The 14,652-nt window shown below is 38.0% G+C and overlaps 1 protein-coding gene across 1 annotated transcript in view; it reads right to left on the reverse strand.

Moving 5' to 3' along the window:
• Positions 1-10,886: 10,886 nt before the first annotated feature.
• MORC3 (MORC family CW-type zinc finger 3) overlaps positions 10,887-14,652 on the reverse strand; it is a 41,988-nt gene continuing 38,222 nt past the window's right edge. The window contains exon 17 of the mRNA XM_045902483.3: positions 10,887-12,267. Coding sequence (XP_045758439.1) covers positions 12,114-12,267 — 154 coding nt within the window. The 3' untranslated portion in view covers positions 10,887-12,113. The remainder of the gene's footprint in view (positions 12,268-14,652) is intronic.

Consider the following 14,652-nt stretch of genomic DNA (forward strand, 5'->3'; position numbering starts at 1 on the left):
AGGGGTGTTGAGTCCTCGGAATCCCCGCCGGCTCCCGCCGGTTCACTTCTTACGTGCCCGACCGACGCCTCTGTGGAAGGCGAGTTCATCGTCTCATTCATTCAATCATTTCTTCCCTTCTTAACTCTTTCAGCAAACATTTCCTGAGCATCTGCCAGATGCTGGACCCTATGCCGGTGCTGGACAAGCAGGGCAGAGAGAAACTCAGACTGACTTACCCTCAGGGAGTTGAGAGTCCGGTAAAAGGAAAAGAGCGGTCCTGTAGGACAGGTGGGGAGGCTGTATCTCTGAGACCCGCCCAAGACCACCCCGTCTGTCACTGGTATTCTTTCACAGCGAGTGTTTGAGAGCTGTAACCTGCATCAAGCCCCGTCTCGGTCTCTGGAGCTTCAAGCATCAGTAAAACACAAAGTCTTTTTGGGCCTTCTGTAGTCGTGTACGCAAATAATTATTTTAAAAAGGAGTGTGGGAAAAAAAGTATGTAAGGAACAATGTGCTCGGTTATTTTGATCTGAAGCCTCAAGGGAAGTCTGAAGAGAAGAGGGCATTTAAAATGGGCTTCAAGTGATAGAGTTTTGGATGATCAGCTCTGGGAAATGGGAATTTAAGCTTAAAGAAACTCACAGTTGACAACAGAGGCACAGAGGGGGAGCAGTGGGACTCGCGATGGGAAAGGATGGATGGGGCAAAACCCCGGAAGCATTTAGACGTGAATGAGCAGGTCATTGGACATGTGTGTCTCAAAGGCAGTTTTCTTATTCTAAATTAACTGGAATCCTGCCTGTATTAGTCTGGGAGCTTCGTTGAGACGAGATGACAGACGGACACTCTCTTTGTGCTGACAAACAGCAGGTTTCTGGGTCTTCAAGACCAAGGGACTTTGCAAAACGAGTGCTGCTCTGTGCAACCTTGCAGAAGAGAGCCTGCCAGCCTCCCCCAGGTGGCTCTCCCATTCCCCACCTTTCCTCTGTTCTCTATCTTTCCCTCCCTCCCTCCCTCCCTCTCCCTCTGCCCCCTCCCTGGATATCATTGCACTTGAACTTAACCAGGTTTCTTCTTCCTTTTGCAAACAAAAATGGAGAATTTTGGTTTTTTATATATATTGGCTTTTAGAATGTTTTGGAGAGTTCAAAGCAATAAGCAGATGTGGTCATAAACACTTGTTAAACACGTAATTTAACATTTTCAAGAAAGGTTGTAAATCAGAAGCCAGAACTAGATGCAGCAGGCCTTTTGAAATGGGATAATTTTCTAAATAGAACAATTTATCAGTGAGCTTCCAAGAAGGCCAGGAAACAAAGACCTTGGGTTGAATAGCTTTTACTTGATAAAAGGAACATATAGGTTCATCTAAGGAGCCAATTCTTCTTTTTTTAGGAAAAAGAATGACCTGGATTCTAATATAAATGCTGGTTGATTCTTTTAGCCAATTTTATGAAAGTTATAGAATTTGTCTATAAATGGATGTCTTGTGTTGACAGGAATGACTGGAAACTCCTTAAGCCTGATTTCTACAGTAAACTAAGAGAATTTAATCCAGATATGTAGCTTTTAGATCTTCTCTCTTAAATCAAGGCTAGGATTTAGAGAGCTTGGACTGGGAATGACTAACATAGGTATTCTGGCTGTTTTAAAAGTACAGATTCCTGGCCCTATCTAGACCCACTGATTCAGAGTATCCAGCAGGGGGCGCCCCTGGAGGGGCTGCATTTTCTCAAGGTCCAAGGTGAGTGATAATGAGTCTGGTTTGGATCCAGGGGTTCAATGTCTCTCATAACCACCAGGTTTCTCCCCGTTTCTGACAATGCTCTTGGTTCACAAATGAATCCTCTGACCATCTCCTAGAGTGCCAGGATTCTAGACTGTAGATTAAAAAAAAAAAGACATAGGTTTAGGTACTAAATATACCTGAAGGAGATGGCTTTCTTGGTGAAAACTGGGGTGGGGGGGCGGGGGGACGGCGCTTGACGTCAGTGCCTGCCTGGTGAGCCACATGGTGGCCCAGAGTGGGGATCTGAGATGTGTCAAATGTTTTCAAAAAGAAAGAAAGGAGGAAAAGAGAGAAGAAAAGAGAAGGAGAGAAGGAAGATGGAAGGCAAGTGTTTGGTGGAGACCTCAGACTTTTGCACCAAGATCTATGGCAAGTGATTCCAGCTAGATGCCTCAACAATCAGTGAACTTCACTTTGGGCCGCAAGCATTGATTTTAGCACAAGTGCATCACTCTAAGGGGACCACAAGTTATTTGGTCTCCTGAGAACTTTTTTAATAGTGAAAATTAATATAAAGGGAGCAAATCTTAATGACTTCAAAAACAAAGATTTCTCTGAATGCACTTTATTATAGTTCCCTTTTCTAAGTGTGACTACTCTAGAATAAAAATCTGAAGTCAGAATATGTTCTACTAAAACATTATTAAAGGAATAGGAAAGAGGAGCGCACTGAAAATTTAACAGCAGAAATTGAAAGTTCAATACAGGGTTAGGAAAAGATATTGAGTAAATTTTATCAGAATAAAAAGAGGAAAAATAGGAGAAAAGGAAAGTAAAAAATTGAATGCACAGGATCTAGTCGAGCACACTGCTGGTGCAAGTGTAAAATGATACAAATTGCTGTGGACTGAATGTTTGGGTCTCCCCCACCCCAAAATTCCTATGTTGCAGCCTTAATCCCCAAAGTGATGGTGTCTACAGGTGGGGCTTAAGGGGGTAGTCATGGGAGTGGAGCCCCCATCATGGGATTGGTGCCCTTATAAAAGGGATGAAGAAAGTCAAAATTCTCTTCCTCCCCACCCACCGCCCTCTCCCAGGTCTCCAACACGTGAGGATGCAGCCATCTGCAGACTGGGAAGTGTCCTCACCAGACACCACATCTGCTGGTGCCTTGAGTTTTGGACTTCCTCGCCCACAGAATTGTGAGAATTTAATGTTATTTAAGCCACCCAATCTATCTTTTTTATATCAGCCTGAACTAAGATACAAATACTTTAGGAAACTGTTCAGTAGTTTCTTTAAGTCAAAGATTATGTCTACCCTATGGCCCAGCAATTTCACTTTTTTTTTTCTTTCAAGATTTTATTTAAATTCAAGTTAGTTAACATATAGTGTAGTATTTGTTTCAGGGGCAGAGTTTAGTGATTCATCATTTGCATATAACAGCCAGTGCTCATTACATCACGTACCCTCCTTAATGCCCATCACCCAGTTACTCCATCCCCCCACCCACCTCCCCTCCAGCAACCCTCAGCTTGTTTCCTAGAGTTAAGGATCTTCCACTCTTGGTGTATATGTAAGAAAAAATGAAAGCAAACTTGCAGGAGAATGTTTATAGCAGCTTTGTTCATAATAGCCCAAATTGGAGACACCAAATATCCATCAATTGAAGAAAAGATAACCAAACCGTGCCATATTCATACAATAGAATTCTATTCAGAGATCAAAAGGAAATACTGCAACAGCATGGATGAAGTATTATGATGAGCACATGAAGGAATTACTTCAAGTGATACACAGAAATGTGATAATATCCCAAAGAAAGCTTATACTTTTGCAGTCATCCCATGGTTGGAAGTGATAATGGTATTGATACATATGTATACGCACACATATAAGCTTATTGGGAAAAGCAAATAACTATATTATGTGGTTAGGAACCAAGATTTCCAGCAAAAAAGAGAGTAGAAATCTAGATATATAAAATCTAAGAAGATAAATTCTCTAAATTGGCAGTATTGGTATATATTCAATTTATTTTTTATCTTAAAAAAAAAAAAAAGAATAGAATTTCCTAGCTCAGTCCACTAAAAAGTCTTAGAAGAAATAACCAAACCAGAAGCAATGAGTATGTCTGTGCCTTGATTATGGTCTCTAAATAGCATTTCCCTTGAAAAGAACCACAGCTTCCTGGAGGAATGGCTGTTTCCAGGTCTAGAACAGGAAATGTTTTAGACCAGCCTGGAATACTTTATTCTGATACCAGAAAGCAAGAAAATCATCAAAGATTACTAGGAATATGTAATAAGGACACAGGAGCCAATCTGAAGACCTGTAGCCAAAGTGAGACAATTTAACATTGGAAAAATGCCACAGTGGATTGAAACACATTAAATGCTAAAATTTACTCATACATAATGATATTAACAACAAAAAGCCTCACTGGTTACCTTTGGGAAACAAGGCATGAGCCAAACATTTATCCTGCCTGTCCTATATGAACTATATGTCTCGGGATAACTAAATAGGTTTTTTTAGATGTCCCGCAATTCAGAAGGATTGATAAAATGTAAGTACCACCATTTCACAACTCCTAATAAAATAATAGATCTAGGTGCAATCATTAATGGATGCTAAAATAATTAGGTGAAGACTGATAGGGAACTTTATAAAGGACTGTTTAAGATGACAACACCCGAACTCAAGTAATTAATATAACAAAAAGGGATGAATATATATAATGCACGTCTTGGTATGATGCAACCCAAAGAACATAGTACCACCTAAGAAGGATTCTTCCAAACAAAGCAAAATAAAACCAAAGAACTTGAATCTGATTAACTCTGTAGATCTACCAGCTTACAGGAATACAAGAAAAAGATTTTCCTAAAAATTAAATGATATAAAAAATGAAAATTATCAAAGAAAACTGTTCTGATTTCTTCAACAACTAAAAAATAAGAAAACAAAGAAGAACCAACCTACAGATTTAAAGAAACCTCAGCAACATATCAACCAAATGCAACTTGTGGATTTTGTTTGGATTCCAACTTGAACAAAACCACCTGGAAAAATAATTATGAAATGACCAGACATTTGAATGCTGACTAGATTTGATATTAAAGAATTATTGAGGGTGCCTGGGTGGCTCAGTTGGTTAAGCGACTGCCTTTGGCTCAGGTCATGATCCTGGAATCCCAGGATCGAGTCCCGCATCGGGCTCCCTGCTCAGCGGGGAGTCTGCTTCTCCCTCTGACCCTCTCTCCTCTCATGCTCTCTCTCACTATCTCTCAAATAAATAAATAAAATCTTTTAAAAAAATTATTAAGGGGTGCCTGGGTGGCTCAGTCAGTTAAGCACCTGCCTTCAGCTCCGGTCGTGATCCCAGAGTCCTGGGATCGAGCCCTCTGTTGCGCTCTCTGCTCAGGGGGAAGACTGCTCCCTCTCCCTCTGCCTTCTACTCCATCTGCTTGTGTACCCTCGCTCTGTGTGTCAAATAAATAAAATCCTTTTTAAAAATTGCTGAAATTAGGGACGCCTGGGTGGCCCAGTCAGTTAAGCGTCTGCCTTTGGCTCAGGTCATGATCTCAGGGTCTTGGGATCGAGTCCCGCATCGGGCTCCCTGCTCACCAGGGAGTCTGTTTCTCCCTCTCCCTCTCCCTCTTCCCCCTGCTCGTGCTCTCTCTCTCAAATAAATAAAATCTTTAAAAAAAAATTGCTGAAATTAAAGAAGATAGAAATAAATGGAGACATCCCACGTTCATGGATTGGAAGACTGTTAAGATGTCAGTGGTACCCCAAATAATCCACAGATTCAGTGCAATTCCTATCAGAATCCCAATGGCATGTTTTTTAGAAACAGAAAGACCTATCCTAAAATTCATATGGAATCTCAAGGGACCCTGAATATCCAAAACAATCTTGAAGAAGGACAAAGTTGGAGGACTCAAACTTCCTGATTTTGAAACTTACTAGAAAGTTACAGTGATCAAAATGGTGTGGTACTGGCATAATGACAGACATACAGACCAGTGGATTATAGAGTCCAGAAATAAACCCTCACTTATATGGTCAATCAATTTTTAATAAGGATGAGATGATTTTTTAATGGGGAAAAGACAGTGTTTTTCAAAAATGTTGCTGGGAAAACGATATCCACAGCACAAAAAAGAAGTTGAATTGAAATCTTACACCATATGCAAAAATTAATTCAAAATGAATTAGAAACCTAAATATAAGAGCTAAAACTACAAAACTCTCCGAAGAAAACAGAAAAAAAAAAAAATCTTCATGACATTGGATTGGTCAAGGATTTCTCTTGGATATGATACCAAAAGCACAGGCAACAAAATAAATAAGCTCAAATTCACCAAAACTAAAAACTCAAGAGTGGAAAGACAAGCCACAGAATGGAAGAAAATATTTGTAAATCATATATCTGATAAGGGACTAAGAGCCAGAATACATTTTTTTACAAAATCATATCCTGCAAATCAACAGTAAAAAATAAGCAAGCTAAAAATGGGCAAAGAACTTGAACAGACATTTCTCCAAACATATACAAATGACCAGTAGACACACAAAAGAAGCGCAACATCACTGGCCATTAGAGAAATGCAAATCAAAACCATAATGGTTGGGCGCCTGGGTGGCTCAGTTGGTTGAGCGACTGCCTTCGGCTCAGGTCATGATCCTGGAGTCCCGGGATCGAGTCCCGCATTGGGCTCCCTGCTCAGCAGAGAGTCTGCTTCTCCCTCTGACCCTCCCCCCTCTCATGCTCTCTTTCTCTCTCATTCTCTCATTCTCGCTCTCTCAAATAAATAAATAAATCTTTAAAAAAAAAAAAAAAACCCATAATGGTAACCCTTCACACTCATTAGATGGCTAAGTAAAAACAGAAACAAACAAAAACCCCAGAAATTTAGTGTTGGAGAGGATGTGAAAAAACTAGAATGCTTCTTTCTGCATTGCTGGTGGGTATGTAAAACGGTGTATCTTTGTGGAAAAATTTTGGCAATTCCTCAAACACGTAAAAAATTACCACATAATTCAGCGATTCCTCTCTAGCTAGGTATGTTATCCCAAAGAATTAAAAGCAGAGACTCAAACAGATACGTATGCAACAAGATTCATTGCAGCATTATTCTTAATAGTAAAAAGGTGAAACCACCCCAAATGTCCATGACAGATAAATGAATATCAGAATGTGGTACACACAATGGAGTATTCAACCTTAAAAAGGAATGAAAGGAATGAAATTGATACATGCAACAACACAGATGAACCTTAGAAACGTTATGGAAAGTGAAATAAGCTGCACACAAAAAGACAAATATCCTATGATTCCACTGATACGAAGTACCTAGAATAAGCAAATTCATAGACTGAAAACAGAGGTTACCAGGGGCAGGGAGGAATGGAGTTATTGTTTCGTGGATAGTTTGGGATGAGGAAGTTCTGGAAATGGATAGTGGTGACAGTTGCACAATGTGAATGTACTTAATTCAACTCATACTTAACAGATGGTTAAATAGGAAATTTTGTATTTTTCTGCAATTAAAAAAATGAGTTAATATTTGTAACACACACATGAAAAATATTATAGAAGGGGTTTAAGTAAATGGGGGTATAGATAAAACAAAATTGACCGTGAGTTGAAAATGTTGAAATGGTGATGGGTACATGGGAGTTCATTAGAATAGTTTCTCTATTTTTTAAAAAAATTTGAGAGAGAGCAAGCTTGAGTTGGATGAGGGACAGAGGGAGAAGCAGACTCCCGCTGAGTAGGGAGCCCGATGTGGGGCTCAATCCCAGGACCCCAGGATCACGACCCGAGCCGAAGGCAGATGGTTAACCGACTGAGCCACCCAGGCACCCCAGTTTCTCTATTTTTGTATACATTTGGAAATTCCCATAACAGAGTTTAGAATATCTGATACTGAAAAAAATGAATTTAAGAACACAGTAAATTAGTGGGAAGTGAGAAACTACTGGTTAAGAGTGATTACAGTGAATAGTGTGTAATACTAGGATTACATATAACATGATCATGTATTATAATGACTACTTAATGATATATAGTAAGTTATTGTGCTAGACCCCTGTATTTCTCTACCAGGAAGAGGTAACAGGTGTAGTTATGAGACTGCGTCACTTCTCTTGCTGTTGGCTGGTCAGTCAACTCACACTCCTGGAACTCAGGATCTCACAGCAAGTTTCCATTCCGCAGTCTATGAACACCTCTCCCCCAGAACGATGCCAAAGGTCCTACGGCAAACCGGCAACAATGCTCTGCAGTAGTTCAGCTGCCTCCATGGGCACCACATTATAAACACAAACTACTTTAAGTCGGCCTTGGCTTAGATCACAGTACTGACTTTCAAAACACTGGCCACAACTATCAACAGCATTTACCAGGAAACCCATGGGAGATTAGGAAGGCTGCTGACTCACATACTTGGTGAATGTAAGCACCATTACATTTTGTTACGAAGATTACAGCCGAATTCTGGATAGCTGCATGGTGAAGACACTCATAATCTAAATATTAGTCAGGTTGGGGTAAAAGTTATTTTGAGTCAAATTTAAACTTGTTCTATATATTGTTACCATGATAGGAGTCCTGACTGCTTTGCAAGAAATTAACAAGGAAGCCTGGGGTTAAACTTGTACATGTGTGAAGTAGGGAACTTCATTTACTCACAACTCATTATTAGGTTTGTGTACAAAACTTAATGGACTTGTGACTCACACTCCAGTTTTAGACGAGCTAATTCATTCTCTGTGACTGCACTCATTTAAAAACCATCCGTGTCTGAATGGCTTGATTTAGCCAAGACTCTCTCCTCTGATCTTGACTTTCTCCCTATAGGCCAGGATATGGAAATGAACTGTGATCACAAAATTTAATTCTAAATATCATATATATATATATAGATGGATGTCCTTCTACACCAGATGGATATTAATGGCATTCCTTTTCTGAACTGTGGCCAATGTCCAAAAGACAAATATATGGAAAAACATGAATCCAGTGGGTCTCTAACTCCTCTCCAGTATTTATGAGACAGTATACAAAGTAAGATTTAACCTACTGTGAATTTTCTGAAAGCTAGTTGTCTGGGTGGTGTTTGTTGCTACATTAGCACAGCGTTTAGCTTCTTTAAAACACTTAAGACAAAGAATCCAATAGAAAAGAACAAGCAAACAACATGATGTAGTACACAGAAAAAGAAATTACCATGGTCAATAAAACATGAAAGCATGTTCAACTGAGACCAAGAATGCAGGCTGTCATTTTTTCACATGTCAGATTAGTAAATTTGATGGGAGATAGAGGAAAAAAACACACTCATACATTTCTTTTTCATAGGAGTTTAAATTCATTTGGGCATGGTAACATTTATTAAAAGTTACATAGCACACACTCTTTAACCTATCAATATTCACTGCAAAGAATTTACACTCTGGGTATACTTGTAAAGGTGTGTGTGGTGTGTGTTAATTTTCACAGTAGCATATTTTGTAATGTCAAAACATGAGAAATAAATGAGCGCTAGGAGAATATGCAGATCATAGACTGTTACCAAACCTGTTCAAAAAAGTAACATGGAAATGTCAAGATAGCCAATTATATGGTGTACCACCTTTGTGAAAACTTGATACAAATATATAATCAAATATAAAGATATAAAATTGAATATAAACTGAATGCATATATATGAATGTGTATATGTATGCAGCTAATATTTTCTGGAAGGACATACAAAAAGCAATAGTGGTTAACTTTAGGGAAGCAGTGGGTAAGTCTTTTCACTTTATACCATTCTGTCCCATTTACATTTCTAACTTAGGCACCAACTATGCTTCCCTTTTCCCCTCCCTGCTCACCCCAGTGAGAAAGCAGCCATGCAAATCCTGTGTGTGTTTCAGGAGCCAACTGAGTTCAACATCTGTAAACACTCATCACAGGAAGGTAAAGATCAATGGTTCTCAGCTCTGATGGCACACTGGGAGGCCTTAAAAAAATACCGATATCTGGGCCCAAACCCAGACTCTGACTTAATGAGTACGGGGTGCATCCTTGCATGGGGAGTCCTAAAAACTCCCCAGGTGATTCTAATAGACAGCCAGGGGTGAAAACCACCAGATGTATCACTTTAATTATTCTCCAATGATAAATAATGAACTAATGGGCTGTTGATCGCAAGAATTAAGTGTCTGAGGCCATAGGCAGAGTCCCCAGCAGTACCTGCCTACATTAAGAATTCGAGGCCCAAATAAAAGACACAACAATATGCCCCACACCACTCCTGCTGCGTGAATGCTTAGCTAATTACAGTGGGTCCTGTTTGCAGGGATTGTGGACTATGCTGGTTTACTTCCTCATACTGTTTTTGTTTTTAAAGTAATAATTAGTTTAAACATCACTGTGTTCCCACTAGCCTTTTACAAATTTAACTTAACAACAAAAGATAGATATCTCTACCTAAATATGATATATACATGAAAGCCCATGTTGTTGTTCTGTTAAATTTTGTTAGCTACATTTTCAAAGAATCGTTATCTTGGCAATATTTTCTTAAAGGGTGAAAAATATGTAAGTACTTCCAAAGAATCAATTTAGCAAGCAAATTTACTAATCCTATGACTAACTTTCCCATTAAAAGCAAGATAACAGCCATATAAAATATATATTTTTGCAAGAATATAGCTGACCCAAAGGAAGGGAAAAATAGCAAATTCCAGAAAGAACTGCTACATAAATATTCACAAACTTAGACATGCTATACATTGCTGCTATCATTTAAGCAAGGTTTCTTTAGGCTAAATGATTTACAGAGTCTCTTCTTGAATGTAAAATACATGTACACACGCACGCACACACACACTCTCTCAAGATGAGCTCAGTTTTTAGAGTCTTAATGGAAACAGTCTTGGTCTCCTAAATAGAACTTGTAATTAATATAGATTTTAAAATGAGCTCAACTTGAGGGTTCCTCAATGGACAGTTTCAGTTTCCAAAATATAATTTGAATATAGAATTCTTTAAAAGTAGTATCTGAAGAGTTAGCCATCATATATATTTTTATTTTATTACAAGATATTTTAAAATTTGGGCAGATACAATTAGGACAGAAAACCAGCTTCATACCAAAAATACACTTTCAATTACTTTATCAAGCAAATAAAAACAACCTTCATTTATTTGCTTTTCTAGAAGTTAATGTACAGTAAAAATTTAATATTGTATATGAAAGACATGTAATTAAGCATACATACAAAAGAAACATGTATTGAATGTTCAGAAACAAAAGTAAAAATAAATAGCAATGATAAAACTTTGAAAAAAAAATAATGCACATTTCAGTTGTGGAAAATACGATTCTTAATTATATATACATAGTTATACTTAATAGAAAGCCATCTCTTTAAAATTGCACAAACAAGGGACCAATAAAGCATAATTTTTATGACATGTAATACTATAATCCTAGGGCAGTTTGCTGCTTACCTCCAGGACATAAAACACTTAGCTCTGTAATATAATGAAAAGTATGCTGTACTGTTTGAGAAAGATTGTCTTCCTCAACTCTCATTAACCTGTAGTAATCCTACAAAAGGCTGTACAGGAAATTTCACAAAAAGAAATATTAAACAATTATTGTGCCCACTCCATGCTGAAGAAGCAGCCAAAAATGGGCTTCAAAGTAAACGTGGTGGGACATTTAATATTTCTGATGCTTTTTTATACTAAAGATCATTTCTTTGTTCTATAAAAACACTGCGTTTAACCATGATTGGCAATCTCAGCACAAGGAAAATCCTGATAAAATGGATGGAGAGTTTCTGCTTACCTTGTTTCCATGAATAAAATATTTCAGGAGATAAGAATTAACATAGAAAAGAAACATTAGGGTTCAATTCACGTACAACTTATCAGGAGCATAATTCCATTTTTTAAAAACTTTTCTGTAAGAAAATCAAAGGTAACATTTCCATCTGTATTATGGCACGGCCCTCACTTCAGAGAAAAATACACTTTGGGAACCAGAAAAAATTGCACAAAGGTTAGGGGCAACCTGAAAAGCTCTTGGTGAAAAACACTTAAGTCCTCTAGAGTAATAAAAAAATATGTGCAGACTTAATTACAAGTATTTACACTTCAAAGCAGAATCATGAGTTCAGCCGTTCAGTAAGAATGATTCTCAGGCATTTCAAAAGGTGTGATTAAGTGTGCCCATAGTACTTGTGACCACACTTGAATGCATAGAATACAGTAAAGATCATGGTTCTTCAGTCTGTCACTTGTCATATCTATAAAACAAAAGTGTTTCCATTCTGAAAGCTATAAAACCACAGGACTGACCAAGTATTTTTATTATCTCACATAAAACAGACTTTAAGTACTACTGATTTCACTCATTTGTTCGACAACTTGTCCTAAAATTTCATCAACCACATCAACGTCATAATTCACTTGCTGAAGATCGAGATCAGGTACGATCATGGCCAACAGCTGTCCTACGTTAACTCGAAGAGATCGAAGTTTGAGGCTGCAAATACAAATATTACGTCTATTAGATGAACATTATAACACAGTTCAATATTCACGTGGAGCCTAAAATTTAAGTGAAACATGAATTCACCTACTTTAAGAATCCATAATTTAACTTAATAATTATACATCTCTTGGTAAGTAGAGTGTTTCATAAAACTAGTGGCTCTGTTTGGTTCTAACTAATATAATTTAAACTTGCTATTGGAGAAATCTGGACTGGTAAAATACATACAATTACAAGGTGTTATTTATAATACAAAATATTGTCACCTGGAAAACAGCAGTGATATACTAGTGAGAACACTGGTCTCAGAATAAGAATGCATCTCCCTGAATTTCAGCTTTTGAGGAAAATAAAAACTGAACTGTTCTCTAAAACATGTTCTATGAGATATCCACCCTTGTGTGAAAGAGAAACAGTTCTGTGGTCAAATAAGCTTACAAAATTTTGGGCTAAATAATGTTAAACAGTTTTTAAAATCAAGACTTTTCTGAACCTTTCATATGCTGAAGTTCACTGATGATCCATTTTACTATTCATTTATAGGGAATGGTGCTTTGCTGAAAACACTGGGAATCCCTGGATTAAATGATCATTATCATTCCTTCCAAATTTATATACATGTATCTGAATATCAACATCCTAGACTTTATTTTTTTTTTTTTAAGTGGGCTCCACACTAGGCTAGGTGGGACCCAAACTCACGACCCTGAGATCAAGACCTGAGCTGAGATCAAAAGTTGGATGTTCAACCAACTGAGCCACACAGGTACCCCCAACACCCTAGACTTTTTGAAGACTTAAAACTATTCAGCAGCCTTTGCTTCAAAGATTGAGTGAAACATGGGAACTGAATGTTAGTTGCTCTTATTCTGCCCCTCTCCCAAATATAAACAGCCCACGTTTAGCTTAGATACTGATCTAAGGTGGAAATGTCTGAAGAGGCAAGATGCTCATCCCTACGTTGACAATCCACAATAAGGTGATTTAAAACATGTTTTGTAAGCTTGGATTGTAAGATTCCATTCGCCCCTGGATATAATTTTACATCATTTCCACTCCAGCCATTTTTTGTCCAAGCTTCCTCACTCACCTTTGAGTTCATGGTTCAAACACTTTTCTGCTTTGCTTTCCAGAAGTTGTTTACCATCCTATATCCTTACCAAGAATGTTCCCTTTGTTGTAACCACAACCTTTTATCTATATGATAAGTACACAAAAGACTAGTATGACCCAATGATCCTCTTACATCTCTTTTCCTTTAAGTCTTCTGATTGTCCCTGGCTAATTTCTATTATCTACTGGACCTGCCACAGATTCTTATTTTTAATGTACAGAACAGCACTGTCCCAAGAGAAATACTGCAAGCTCCATATGCAGTTTAAAATGTTCACATAGCCACGGTAAAAAGCAAAATGCAGCTGTAAATTTAATTTTAGTTATATATTTAACCCAATGTAACTAAAATATTGTATCATCAAATCAAAATACTGGGGCGCCTGGGTGGCTCAGTTGGTTAAGCGACTGCCTTCAGCTCAGGTCATGATCCCAGAGTCCTGGGATCGAGCCCCACATCGGGCTCCCGGCTCCGCGGGAAGCCTGCTTCTCCCTCTCCCTCTCCCCCTGCTTGTGTTCCTGCTCTTGCTGTCTCTGTCTCTGTCAAATAAATAAATAAAATCTTAAAAAAAAAAAAAAAATCAAAATACTAATGAGGCATTCTACATTCTTTTTCTTACTAAGGCTTCAAAATTTTATTTATTTTATACTTAAAGCACATCTCAATTCAGACTAGATTTCAAGTATCAATAGCCACATATTCCTATACTATTTTGGAAAGCACAGGTTTATTGGTTAAAATAAATAAAATAAATAACCAATCGATCATCAGTTACCCAAAGGTCAGTGTGCAAGAGAATTATCTGAGACTGTTTAAAAGTTTCCAATTTAATAAGCTGCACTGTAGGCCAAGGATCTACATTTCTACAAGCACCACAGATGCTTGTGGTTCCCATTTTGAGAAACACCACTTGGGATTTTCTTCTGACCTTAGCCTTCTAGGCTTTTATGTACTGCTCTACTCCATTTCCACGAACAGATTTACGGAAATCCTTCAAAAACTTAACTTAAAAAACAAGGTAATAATATAATTGATGTCAAGTGAGGATGGCAGGAAATTATATCTCAACAACAGTGCCTTTTAGGTCTGAAGTCATACTGTATGAGCAGGAAGAGTTGCCCAGTTTTAGCCTTTAATAGCTACTTTCAGATGGTAAGTCATCAACACATCAGGAGCACCATCATCCCCTCCCACCCGAACGTCTGCCTCCCCCACGCTCAAAAGCGAAACAAAACCCCAAACCCATTTTATATCTTACTGAG

This window comes from Mirounga angustirostris, unplaced genomic scaffold (genome assembly GCF_029215605.1).
Source record: "Mirounga angustirostris isolate CCGP_5_RB_7025 unplaced genomic scaffold, mMirAng1.0.hap1 SCAF_1, whole genome shotgun sequence".
NCBI classification, from domain to species: Eukaryota; Metazoa; Chordata; class Mammalia; order Carnivora; family Phocidae; genus Mirounga; species Mirounga angustirostris.